At 41.3% G+C, this 13999-nt stretch overlaps 1 protein-coding gene across 2 annotated transcripts in view; it reads left to right on the top strand.

Annotated features, from left to right (window-relative positions):
• Nucleotides 1-13999, top strand: part of USP22 (ubiquitin specific peptidase 22) — a 93439-nt gene that overhangs the window by 78300 nt on the left and 1140 nt on the right. For both annotated transcript variants that reach the window (XM_074553143.1, XM_074553141.1), the window contains 6 exons: nt 3430-3535; nt 5753-5911; nt 7272-7398; nt 8733-8824; nt 10263-10325; nt 12166-12315. In XM_074553143.1, the coding sequence (XP_074409244.1) occupies nt 3430-3535; nt 5753-5911; nt 7272-7398; nt 8733-8824; nt 10263-10325; nt 12166-12315 (697 nt within the window). The remainder of the gene's footprint in view (nt 1-3429; nt 3536-5752; nt 5912-7271; nt 7399-8732; nt 8825-10262; nt 10326-12165; nt 12316-13999) is intronic.

Genomic DNA, 13999 nt, shown 5'->3' with positions numbered 1-13999 from the left:
ATCTAACAGGAAGGTAGTATTTTAGTGGAAGAAATTGTGTAAATAATCTGTATTTCTGCCCAGGTTGTAAAGCATTAAGTCAGCTTTTAGTCAACATGACAGATGCATCTTTATCCCAAATGCTCTGGGATGAATTTGAGATTCTGATTCTACAAACTTCCACACCAGTGAGCTTCCAATCATGCAGACACTTTTTAGTTTCCCACCTTTGTCTCAGACATCTTCAAGCCAGAATTACTGTTCTCTTAAAAGGATCAAGACTGCAAGTCAAAAATTACTGTTCTGTCCAGTGGCATCACTGCTGTGGGGGTTTCTGTACCTTTTGCAGGAGCAACAGGACTCAAGAGATGAACAAAGGTTCAAAAAGCGAGATAAAAAATAGAAGTAATCTGTGTTTTTATCCCAGACTTTATTCAGTGGTTTTAAAAAAGGGAGAGTAGTACCTTAAAGCTGATTATTCCTCATTTATTTGGATTTCTTGAAGCATTTTGCATTCACCTTTAACAAGGAGTGCTGCAAAACAAATCTGAAGGCAGAAAAAGAATGGTGTACTGAGATTTGGGAGGAAAACACTGCCCTGCTCTGTGAATTCTGGATGATATTCTTAGGAATTGATAGAGCATATGCTTGTGAAACATGTCATCTGCTCTGATCCATATAGATTTGTGTGTACACTGCTTTGTCAGAAATAACAAGCACTTCTTCAGAACACCAGGGACCAAAGCAAAGCAGAAATATTAACATTAATGTCTTGTTTTGATAAATACCTCTTTTAAAATCTGACAATTCCTGACTTCCCATTTCTCATTTAAAATACAGAATGAAAGATTGAGACAAAACTTGTATTTTGATATCAAAACCAAAAGCAGTCTTAAAAACTTGTGTATTTTTAAGCTGTTTTTACTGTTGCTGTGCATTATTTACCTTTAGTGGTATATTAAATACCTATTTTGAAATAGATTAACATGCTTAGTGATTTCACAGACACAGGAGTAACCTGTGTGGGTTTTTTTGAGAGTTGAGTGAGAACTCCTAAACTCAATTTTTAGCCATTCTCCTAATCACATTAATATGTACATTGGTGTATTTTTAAGTTTGCTTTTAGTCCTGTGCTGACCATTCTTAAAAGCTGCTGATTTCCCTGGACTGGATTTAAACCCCCCAGAAATATCTGAAATTAAAACCTCATTTGGGAGACAGAAATGTTGAAGGGAACCTTAACTTGAGCACAACAATCTAGCAGCTTCTAGTTCTCAGCTGCATAATATACCTCCCCTCAGCATCTGTTCCATATTGACAAGTGTGTGTAGGTGGTAATCTTACTCTTTTTTCCCTCCTCTCCAACCAAATGTCATGGGAAATAATGTTGAGTGGGTAATACCCTTCTGTTTAGCTGGGAACAAGCTTGCAGGATATTCATTTGAGACCCTCTCATCACTGATCCTAATTGACTTGTGTAATTGAAAAGGGAGAGCTCGGCTCTCTCTGTGGGAGGAAATGCCTGTCTGCTGAAGGTGTCCAGCTGGGATGGTACCTGTGATCCAGGGAAAAGCTCTCAGCACTGCTTTCCTCCTCCTGCCCCCTCAAAACAAAGCACAGACAATGTTTGAAATGGGCACATTACAAGGATGTGGTAGCTCTTTAGAAAGGAAAAGTGGAGCTTTGACTAAAACCCAGTTAATTCTATTTTGAATTTTTTTTTTCGTTAATTCTTGTGAATATAAGTGAAGCTTTTTGTGTAGGTGAAGGATGCCTTGCCCAGTCTCTATCCTGTATGCCCTCTTCATTAGCTTAGCATAATTGAGCCCTTTAAAAGCTCTTAGGTTCAGTGAGATTTAGCTGAAATTCCCATCAAGAAACACCTCAGACCGGGTGTGATAACCCCCAACTTCAACCTCATACACTTGAAATCTAATTTTAGAGCATTTTCTTCAAGAGTCTTTTTAAGGAAACAATGTGCTTTTCTTGGCAATTCAAACAAAAGTTTCTAAAGCCTAAATCTGGCAGCTGAGGGAGAACTTTCCTGAGGCATTTAGAATCTAATTAACTCAAGTGGCCCATTGCAGCTTAGTAGGTATCACCTATGACTGCTTTTCCACACTTAGTATCCAGTGGAACCTTTGCCAGATTATTATATAATACTTTTCAGCATAATTCTGAAGCTTCATTGAGAAAAAAAAAATTCTGTCTGTTCCTACTACAAGAAAACTCCAGCTAGAGCACCTTAAATACATGGAAATGGTCTATTGCCCTGCTTTTAAAAACTTTTCATTTCTTCAGGTGGTTTTTTTTGGACATTCTTGAGTAGAAAATAATTGGTTTTGAAAAGTAGCAGAGATTTGAGGAGTATTTCAGTATTTCAATCTTAGCATTTCAGTTTCAGAAATCAAATACTTCCCAGTAAGTTAAGTACGCTGGGAAACCTCTCCAAACTTAGTTCTGTTGTAGCAGTTGCTGTTGAAGGAGATGGAAAAACATCTTGAGATGTATTTTAAAAAATAATTAGCTGCTGCTGTGTAGTAGTTGGTGTGTGCATCTGTGATTGCAAAGCCCAGTTGCATCTGTCCTGCCCAAGGAAAATAAGCAGTGGACAGTCTGGAAATCCAGGGAAAAGGGTGTCATTCCTACTTCACCTTGGAGAATGGAGGGAGAGGGCTGGGAAGCTGAGAACTGTGTGCAGAAGTGTTGAATACTCTGGTTATTTAATACTCTGGTTATTGTGAGAAAGCTGAATTGGCCTAATCTCAGCACTCAAGTCCTAAAAATGACACTTTCCTCCTGGGCCCTGCAGTGACAGTGTGTGGTGCCTCAGAGATGGGAATGTGTTCACTGCCATGTGTTCTGCCTCTGGAGAAGCTGGAGGAGGACACAGCATTACCTCCTCCCTTCAGAAAAGGACATTTTTCATTTTCCCGCTGATGAAAACCTGCATGGAAGGTGCACATTGATGGAGGCAGTGGGCTAGGGGTGAATGGTTTTAACAAACTCTCTCCCCTCATTCTACTCACAGAAGATGACTGGGATAGAAGTAAAAAAGTAGCATTTGCTAGTGTGAAATTTAAATATCAATTTTCATGAACCACCTTGGCAACTCCTTTGTCTTAGGAGCTGATCTTTATGCCAGGCAGTGCAAAGCAAACCTGTGCAAAGGGAGATAACCCTGAGCAAGGGTTTGGCTAAGAACTGCTATGGCTTAAAGCTTCACCTCTACATTTAGTCACCTTTTGGTTATCTTCTGTATTTTTCAAGGAATTCCAGTCTTGTTTCCATGTTTTCTTCAATGCACAACTTCTGCAGGGTTCTGTATTATCCTTGTGAACTTGCAGTATAAGTTTGAGTTAGAAAGAGTTACTGGAGACACAGTCCAAGACAAACCACTGTTCTCTCAGAGGATTTTTGACTTCTGAGCCTGTGTTTGCATTCCTGCAGGTGATGATAATGGGAAGAAGGCCAACAACCCCAACCACTGTAACTGCATCATAGACCAAATCTTCACAGGCGGACTGCAGTCGGATGTTACCTGTCAAGTCTGCCAGTAAGTCACTTCTCCTGATCCTGATCCTGATCCAAACCTGCACCCCTCCTGCAGTGCACTGAGCCTTTCCTCTCTTGAACACCAATAAATGCTGGCAGAACTCCAGAAGGACAAGAACTGTGTTGGTGCAGCACCCTGAGGCACCAGCACAGATTTCCCAGAGCAGCTGTGGCTGCCCCATCCCTGGCACAGCTCAGTGCCAGGCTGGATGGAGCTCTGAGCAGCCTGGTCTAGTGCAAGGGATGAAATGAGATGATGTTTAAGGTCTCTTCAACCAAACCATCCTGAGATTCTCTAATTCTATAATTCTGACAGCTAAATGCAATCACATACCAGTTAACTGCCATGTATTAAGATATAACTAAAAAGCTGCCTGGGAAGTACTACAGGCTTATGCACACAAACCTTTTACTAGTCTGGAAAAGGTGGGTTTTTTTCCAAGTTCATAAAGAAAATGCTTGCAAGATCTCTTGTAATTTCAAAATACATCATTGCAAATACATTTGAAAAAAATTCTGATATAGAACCACATTTCCACATTTTCTTTCAGCCTCATGTTTTATCAGGAGAGGTTTCAAAGAGGCTGATGCCTAATGTAATCTCAGGTACCAGAAAAAAAAAAGCCTTTACAAGAGTATGGAAAAATGTATTTATTGTCCTATTCTGTACTGGAACAAGTTGAATTCTCCTTGGAGATGTTTGGTGTTGCCATAGTGCAGAAGTCAGAGTTCTTGTTTTTTGTTCTGCCTCACATTCTTGCTGTCCTGCACATGGGCTGGGCTTGTTTGAATCTGCTTTTATTCTCAGTTTCCTGGAGGGATTTGCAAAAGATTTACTGTAAGGAAAACATAGGAAATTTTGTTCTTTGCCTGGTAGAGCCACAGAATCCTTATGTGATAATGCAAAGCTTGATTTGTTATGACACAATATTAACATTGATGAAACTTTGACAAAAGAAGTTTCCTTTTGAAATTGACAACTTTTGCACAAATGAAGCAGAGGGAAAAGGCAGAATATTGAAGGCTTAATGAAATCGCAGATTGAAAGACACTGGTTTTAGGGGAAGAGAGAACTCAAAAAATAAACATAACAAGAAGCCTAAACCCCTGAAGTTCTCTTAAAAATGTGGATGCTGGAAGAAAATATTTGAGTCAATAGCAGTTAAAATTTTGAGCAGCTTTTTCCACAGTCTGGCTGTTGACTTGTCTTCAGCTGTCTTTAGAGAACTCTGATGGAGAACACGAGCTGCTGCTTGGTGCAGTTACTCTTTGGCCTCTCAAATCCCAAAGGCTGTAGGAGATGCTGAGAGGAACTGCAGAGCTGAATTCAGTGCACTGCTGGACAGCAAGAGTATTTTTAAAGCCTCTTTTTTGAGGTAGCCTCAAGCACCATCTTCCATGTCTTGAGCAGACAAGACCAGCTTGTAAACTAGTTGGATGGCATGTATCTGTTGTCACAGATGTTAACTGGTTTGTACTGGTCAGTGGTGCCTCTGTCTCAGAGCATCAATGCTTTGAGTCTCAGGGCACCAGTGAGTGGCAGAATGTCTTAAATACTTTTATTTTGCATTTAATACATCACCTGCATTTCCCCAAACATACAGCTTTTAAATATGCAGGGAAACGATCCATTGTGGGCAAGCACTCAGGAGCAGCTCTATTTTCTGTCATCTCTGAGTGCCCTCTAGGGGTGATGGAGATCCCAAAGTCCTTAAAATGAAGCACCTGGAGTGCACCCCAGAGTGAGAGAGAAACTGTTCATTTGGCTTCCTTTAAAGGTGTGTATGTGGTATTTTCTGGGGCCCCCAATGTGGGGAGGAACAAAAGTGATGAATCTGACTCCATGTTCTTAGAAGGCTAATGTAGGATTTTATGATCTATGTTATATTATATTAAAGAATACTATACTATGCTACACTAAAGAATAGAGAAAGGATACAGATAGAAGGCTAAAAGATAATAATGAAAAACTTGTAACTCTCTCCAGAGCCTTGATACAGCTGGACAGTGATTGGTCATTAAATCAAGATAATTCACATGTTGAATAAACAGTCTCCAACCACATTCCAAAGCAGCAAAACACAGGATAAGTGATTCAGATAATTATTGTTTCCATTTTTTCTGAGGCTTCTCAGCTTCCCAGGAGCAAAATCCTGGCCAAGGGATTTTTCAGCAAATATGAGGGTGACATGTGTGGAACCATTTGTGTCCCCCCCAGTGGCGTTTCCACGACGATAGACCCTTTCTGGGACATCAGTTTGGATCTGCCAGGCTCCTCCACCCCCTTCTGGCCGCTGAGTCCGGGCAGCGATGGCAGCGTGGTCAACGGGGAAAGCCACGTGTCGGGCACCACCACCCTCACAGACTGCTTGAGAAGGTACTGATTGATTCAATATGGGTATTGATCTGCTACTGATAACCAGCTGGGACAGACAAAAACTCTCTAACAGTTTAAAGTTAGAAAGTGTGTGTTAATTGTGAGATAACTGCTGAATACACACCTCAATTTACAGCTGGTTACAGAGTCCTTCTATCTGTACAAGTATTGAATACCCAAAATACAAATGCATATTCATAACTTTGGTACATCCCATTCCCAATATGGATATTGATCTAGTACCAATATCCAAAAACTCTCTAACTATTTAGTTAGAAAGTGTGGGTTTATTGTGGGATAGCTCCCAAATACACAATTTACAGCTGGTTACAGAGTCCTTTTATATACACAAGTATTGAATACCCGAAATACAAATGCATATTCATAACTTTGATACATCCCATTCTCCACTCCATATGGTAATTAGTTCAAAAGCCATTAAGCATGTGCAGTTTGCTCCTTGAAATGGGTCAGTGGTCCCTTTCATGGAGAGGGGTCCCAAAACGAGGAAGTAAATGAAGTCTTCCTTGTTCTGACCTTTCTGCCTTTTCAGTGCAAAGATGACAAATGAATCCTTGGTAGAGCTCCCATTCCTCATCTTCAATTGGTTTCAGAGCAGAGGAGGCCACAATTGTCTTATGTTCCTAAAAGCTAAAATGGTTGATTTGCCTTTTGAAAATCTAAACTTGGAGGAAAGGACTGAGAAAGAAAAGTCCATGGTCCTGCCCTTTCTGTGCCGAGTTTCTGGAAAAGAGGGATTTTGCTTTAGTTTGTAGTGAGAACATTGAGGTAGTCCATTTTCTGTGAGCACTTCCCTGTTCCCTAATGGTTTCTTCCCATGGCTCCTTTGAGCAGTTCTGTCTGAAAATTTTGAAAGAGATTTTTGTCAACAAAGGTTTTTTAGAAGGGTATCTGTATTTTCAAAAGAACTTTGTGTTTACAGGCCTTTCCATCTCAGAGCTTTGATCCCAGCCCTGGAGGGCTACAAGGTAGGATAGTGTGTTGCAGAAGAGTGTCTTCCATATCAATGTTTTTGGGTTTGAAAACAAAAGATCTTTCTTTGCTTTCTGTATGAAAATGAGCTGCTCTGCTGTAGGAGATGAACTGACACTGAGCTCCTTTCTCAGCCACTGATTCACTTCAGTGCAAGTCAGAGCAATGATCCATGTCACATTTGGATATCTGAGCCATGGCACTTTACATTATTGTGGTTTGATTGCAGGTTTTTCCAAAATTACATGAAACCCACTGACTCTTGTCTCTTGTGGTGCCAGTGGCCCACAAGTGAAAGCGTTTCCAGCACATGTCAAAAACCATCTGATTGTTTTGTGCATTCCTTTGCTTTTCAATATTTTTTTAGGTTTACAAGGCCAGAACATCTAGGAAGCAGTGCCAAAATCAAATGTAGTGGTTGCCATAGCTACCAAGAATCTACCAAACAACTCACTATGAAGAAGTTACCCATTGTGGCCTGTTTTCATCTCAAAGTAAGTTCACAGGGGGCCAACAGAGCAGAGGATGTGATTTCCTCTCTGAGAGGATGAGCTGAATTCTTGGACATGTCTTCTGGCTTTCACTGACTAAACTTTTATTATATAAATTAATATAAAGAACATCTTGCCTTGCCAGCTAGGTTTTCTATTAAGATAGTGTTACATTATCTCTGATGTAGCTTTGCAGTGTGTCTGGGGGAGCTTAACCAGCTTGAATCTAGAGACAGAATGGAAGGCTGGTCCAAAAGCTGAACCAGCACAGAAACCAATCTCCAGTTACACCCCCTCATCCTACATGGCACAATTTTTACACTTTCACTGAAAGATTGCCACTGTATTGAAGGGAAAGCATGGAAAAGTTCTGAGGCAAATCAAGGTGAATGTGCTCCACTCCTTTGCTATACTTAGTTCAGTATTTGTCTTATTCCAAATGACTGGCGATTTTTTGGGAAATAAATTACTTTTCCTAAGTAATTGTGTTGTCCTGTCTATGCAAAATGCAAATTTCATTTTGTGTGTTAACGCAAGAGAGAAACACAAAAGATAAGAATTACAGAAATCTCAGCTTTTCACATCTGGATCTGTTGCTAGGGAATTGTTACAGCATCACAATTGAAAAATAATTAACTTGAAGTGTAAATAGAGAAAAAATTCTGAGAAATGGAAAGGGAAGCTGCCTTTATATAGAAACTCATTCATCTCTTTCTGGTATTTGTTCCTGATCCAATTTAATGTTCAGTGAAGGAGATGAGGAGAGGGTGGTGGGTATTGCAGGCCCCTTTTGGCTGAGGCACAAGGCTTTTTTTTGTTAGTAGATACCATTTTTTGCCTTAATTTGAATGGGCATTACTGTGTAGGCTTGACTCCTGTCACCTGAGATGATGGGATGGGTGGATCAGAGTGTGAATCTGAAGGCAAACTCTGTTATCACCAGGTCTGTGAGGCAGGGTAGGCAGCAGCCATGGGTTTGAATAGCCCTGGTGCAAATGAACACTGCTTTGGGTAAAGGCTCTGTGTGCTCTCCTTGTTTAATATATCTTTTCTGTGATGTCAGGTGGGAATAGGTTTGTATGCATACATATCAAGGTAAATAATCTAATTAATACTGTGTTAACATTGAGCCCACAAATGGTGGGCTTTTTTCCTGCTAGAAATGTGTTGTTATTTACATGGCCATTCCCACAGAGCTGGTAGGAAAACTCTGGGGCTGTCCCTGTCTAGTGACTGCTAATGTGCTTTCATGTTATTGTTTCTAAGCTTAGGACATTTATAAAAGAGATAAAATTTACCCTTTCTCTAAAGAAGAAACCTCTTGCCTTTGCCTGCAGCGGTTTGAACACTCAGCCAAACTGAGGCGGAAGATCACTACGTATGTCTCGTTTCCCCTGGAGCTGGACATGACACCTTTCATGGCTTCCAGGTGGGTTCCCAGCCCAGAACCCCCCCCAGAGCTGAGCAGAACTGGTTCCCACCTCACACACCTGCAGCACAAAACAAGGAGCATTCCTGAGGGTACAGAACAGGGTCTGTGGTGGCACTTGTGCCATGAGCTTCTCTGCGGAAGATGTAGCTTCTCTAAACCCATTTTTAGATAAACTGTTCAGTTTCATGTGCCTGAAAAGGATTTATATTTAAACATTGTGGTGGGGTTCTTTAATTAATGTGTGTTATGTTTCTGGTTGCCTGTTCAATTTATAGACCCAGATCCATCCTGCCTTCAGATCCCTGCTTTGGTCCCATCTCCTCAGTGCCCACCCACCTGCCATCCTGTGCAGTTGGCCAGAACAGAGCCAGCCTAAGCCCTAACCAGTATTCCTCAAGTTATAAAAATCCTTCCTTTTTATTCCTGCACATAAGCAAATCTGGGGGTTTTTGTTTAGTACCTTCAGCTTCTGTTTAGAGAATGCTGCAAGAAGGAAAAACATAGTTCAGATTAAAATAGGAACAGCAAGACTTCTGCCACCTCCCAGGTTTGTGGAAGACGTGGCATTTATATAAATGCACCTTTATGAAAGGAGTTTAATCAGCTTAATTAAAAAGTATTTGTCAGACATTCATGCAAATATGCAAGAGGATATTCAGATTTAATTTATATCTGAAGCAGTGCAGAAAGCCCCAAACCATGGTATCTCTTAACAGAGAGAGTCTGTTTGATGCTGAAATTTTACTTATAATTTCAAGCTTTGCCTGCACTCCTTATTACCCAGGAAAGAAAGTAGATGCTTCTACCAAGAGGGAAAGAAGAGCCCTGAAGCTCTGTTAAATACTGTTATATTAAGAATATATGGTTTATTCCAATATATTCCTGAGACTTCCTTGTTCCTCTCTGGTGAATTCTCCCTGGATTGAACAGGCTCTGCTGATGAAAGGTATCCAGCATAATGGAATAGAGATGGGATAATCAGCGGGCATAACTCAGTACTCTGAATTTCACCAGCTAGGAAATCAACAGCATAATCCTATTGCTGCTGTCAAAACACAAAATGGATTCAGAAGTCAGAGCCAAGATGATTGACCCATTACAAGATAAAGGATTGATGTAATTAGATAATTTCCCGGGTTTCAAATACAAATCTTTTCTTAACCTGTTTTGAAGCTTTTTGGATAAAACATTTGACGTAAACAGATGTGTGTTTGCAGCACTGGAGCCTTGACCAGGAGGAGAAATGGTGTTTGTGATGTAGCACTGCTGTGAGAGCAAATAAAGCATCTTTAGCATCCTAATCAGCCCTTTGCTGCTCAGCTGGAATAAGGACCTGGATTCAGCAAACAGGCTGTGTGTCATTTTAGAGCAATTTCCTGGGTTTGGGGAGCCACTGCTTTAAGTGACTGGATTTTTGTGTGTGTGTGTGTTGCAGTAAAGAGAGCAGAATGAACGGGCAGTACCAGCAGCCGACGGATAGTCTAAACAATGATAATAAGTAAGTGGTACATTCCATGCCTCCTATTGTGAAAGGTATTGCCTTCTAGAAGGAGATAGTGTTGCTTTATACCCTGCAGTGCCAGTGCATTTCCATATCTGACAGCACAGTAAGTCTGGAATGTTGCAAAGCAAAGCTTCACTCACTGCAGTTCCTGCCCTTCTGTTCCAGAGCTGAGGGTGAGATGAGACCCTCAAATGGTCTGTGGGCAAAGTGAAATGCTGTGGTCACAATGTTTGTTACAAGGAATGGGTGTTGCCTTGAAATATTCCTCTTCCTATTGTAATGGCAAAGGGAGTTCCAGAGGACCAAGGAAAGTAATTAGAACACTGACACTCAAAGTCAGGAGTAGATGATCCCAGTAATCCTGGGGTCTATTGGGCACATATTGATTCCAGTCTGAATAAATGATGGACTGGTGTGGGCCTTGCTCAAGACTGTAAAGGGGATGTAATTGAAGCCAGTATCCATTACTTTATGGGAATAGAAATTGTCACACAAACCTTACCTCTTCAGTTAAATAAGATTACAGTTTCCATTGCTGCCGTTGTGTATTTAAATTCAAGGCACTTGATTTGCCACTAAAAGTTTCAGTAAGAAACTGAAATCACACAAAGATGTAAAATCAAACTAACCAGGTCTTAGTGCAGGTGTCACCATGCAGGTGTTTCTGTGTGGGCCTACAGCTCGAGACATTAAATGCAGGGTGTTCAGTAGTGCTAGAAAAGTCTGAAGGTAACACAGCTGATCACTTTTGTGCTTTACACATGCCTTAACTTGGAGAAATTGTTGAAAATTAAGCAGATTTAGGTAATGAGAGCAGAGACTTCTGGATTCCTCAGGGATCTGGGTGCCAGGGAAGGGCTGGGGCAGTGTCAGAAGGCTCCAGCTGGGACTGAAGTGTGCTGTCCCTCCCAGATGGATTCAAGGGCTCCCCTAGAGAGGGTAGCTCTGTAGGCAGTCAGTGAATAGGTGCCTTGTTGTGGCACCACTGTGTCAAAGAGTTCTGTGAATTTTCAACTTGAGTAGGACAATATCAAGTGAGATTAGAGAGATTATTTTACCATTGTGCAGCTGTGCTTGTATCACACACAAAGTGTGAGGGCAGCATTTTATGAAAGAGTTAAAGAGCGTGGAAAATGCTTGAAAAAGAGCCACTAGTGTATTTAAGATTGGAAACAAAATCTTACCTTAGAACAAAAGAGCCAAAGACTTCAGTCTTGCACTTTAAAAAAAAAGAAAAGGGGAAAAAAAAATGAGAGCAACTTGCTTATCAGTATCCTTTTTGGAACAGAGGTAGGCCTGCAAGTTTTCAGGCAAATATACAGCAGCATCTGAGAGCTGGAAGTTGAGGCTGAATATATTCAGTATTTCAAAATAAGTACAGGCTTTGCAGATTAAGGGCAGTTAATCAGTTCAGCAGTTTATCATTAGAAATATGTAAGATTACCTCCTTCCCATACCTCAGATACATTTTTTCTGGTTCACTAGAGTAAATCAGGGAAGCAGAAGGTCAGACTAAGTAATCAGTGTTCCTCTTCAGGAATGCACCATTATTGATCTATTTTAGAAGCAAATTTGGTAGCCAGTATTGGTAAAGCTGACAGTGATCACCAAACTGGAGAGTTGCATAAATAGCATGACAGGAAAAGAAAAATGTTTCTTTTTTTCCCTGGGCAAGGCCACCCTCTTCCCAGCTAGTGTTAGAGCTGCTGTTTTATGGTGGATCAGATCCTTTACCATTGCTATGTGTGCTTATGAACAAAAGTTTCTGCCTGTCTGAAATGTCTGTTCTTTCCCCCTTTTGATGCACATATTGATGGTTTGTTTCCTGTCCCAGGTATTCCTTGTTTGCAGTAGTTAATCACCAGGGAACCTTGGAGAGTGGGCACTATACCAGCTTCATCAGGCAGCACAAGGACCAGTGGTTCAAGTGTGATGATGCCATTATCACCAAGGCAAGCATTAAGGATGTGCTAGACAGTGAAGGGTAAGTGGTGCCCTGGGAAGGGGAAAGGAAGGCAAACTTTCACCTTTGTTGGGTTTTCCTTACTTAAAAAAACCCTTTTAAATCATAGAGAAGGATAATTTCTCTCTTGAATATCCCCTGTAATGCTCAGTGCTTCAGCGTGGAGGTTGCACGGTTACATTTATCCGTGATTGCTTTATAACCCTGGATTTGCTGAAGGAAAGGGAGGGGAAGGACAAGGGACATCAGGTGACTGCAATGCCTGGAACTGCTGCTCGTGTCCACACTGCTGCTCATGGAAGGGATTCTGAAAACCAAAGTGATGTGATCTCCCAGTGCAGGAGCAGTGCTTACCTCTGACACAATCCAGTCTGTGCCTGCAGAACCTTTGGATTATGATGAGTGTAAAAGATTGGAAGAAAAGCCATGAAGGAAGTGCTGTGACCCAGAATAGCAAGGCTCTATGGGAGGCAGGTAGAGAACATGAGCTGTTCCTTAGCTCATGGCTTTAAATTAATCTCAGATTGACATTATGGCTTCTGATATTTATATTACACAAGCTTTGGGAGGACAGAGCAGTATCTTTCAAGGAAGCACTGTGGTGTTCCTCATTTGAGGGAAGCACTGGGGACTGGTGTATGTTCCAAGAAAAAAGCAACTTAAAATCTGAAGTCTTCATTTTGCATTTTCCACTGTGGACTTGGTACTGCAGAGATAAGTCTTTACCATTCTTATTTTAATTATTCATGACATTTTCAAGGATTGCTGCAGGCACAATGTTCAGGTTGTAATTTTTTTAATAGATTTTCCCCATTTTTCCTTTTTTTAAACTTCAATCGGGAAGTAAAAACAGAAATCTATAATACCTGAATTTTAGTGTTAAATGACTTGACAGGGAACTTCTGCTTTGAGGTGAGCAGAGAAATGAGTTTGTTGTAATTCAGTAACACATGCCTGGTGCTCAGGTGGGGTTATGCCCATGGAAGAACCTGCCAGAGGCAAGGAGGAGAGGATGTACAACACAGCTATTGCCCATAAAGGCTGGTTGGAGCTTTGATGCATTTCCCTGGTTCAGATAAAGGCTGACACGTTAGCTCTGCATCTCGTGAGGGAATCCATAGGGCTTGGATGGAATTATAACAATTGGAACGTCTCAGAAGTGCTCTGAGGCTGTGTCAGGGTGGGTAAGGGTTGTGTGGAGATCAGTCCCCTTGTTCTGTGTGGCTGCTCAGGGGCTGGGCTCCCTGCTGTACCAGTGCACACACAGCAATTAGGGTCAGGAGGAACTTCATCCTTTAAAACACCAGATTTGAGTGAAGATTGACACATCAGCTATTTGACTGGGACATCAGTGTTCACCCACATGGCTGCTGCTTCATTTTGCTTCTGTTCCAGTAAATGGGAGCAGTTTGCAGTAATCCTGGTCTGATCTCTGGTAGTGTGACTCTGAAGCAACAGCTGTACCTTAAAGCACCTTTATTTTGTGTCACATCAGTGTTAAATGGTTGCTGCCTGTCTGAGCACCAACAGAATCCAATCCTCCAGAGTTTTCAGGTCCTGAGTAGATTTTACAAGGTTTGACTCTTTCATAGAATCATAGAATGGCTTGGCTAAGAAAAGACCTTAAATCTCGTCTCATTCCAACCCCCTGCCATGGACAGGGACACCTTTCACTATCCCAGGTTGCTCCAAGCCCTGGCCCTGG

The sequence above is a fragment of the Zonotrichia albicollis genome, chromosome 16, assembly GCF_047830755.1.
Source record: "Zonotrichia albicollis isolate bZonAlb1 chromosome 16, bZonAlb1.hap1, whole genome shotgun sequence".
Lineage (NCBI taxonomy): Eukaryota > Metazoa > Chordata > Aves > Passeriformes > Passerellidae > Zonotrichia > Zonotrichia albicollis.
Note: the sequence above shows the minus strand (reverse complement) of the source record. Positions and strands in the feature narration are given on the sequence as shown.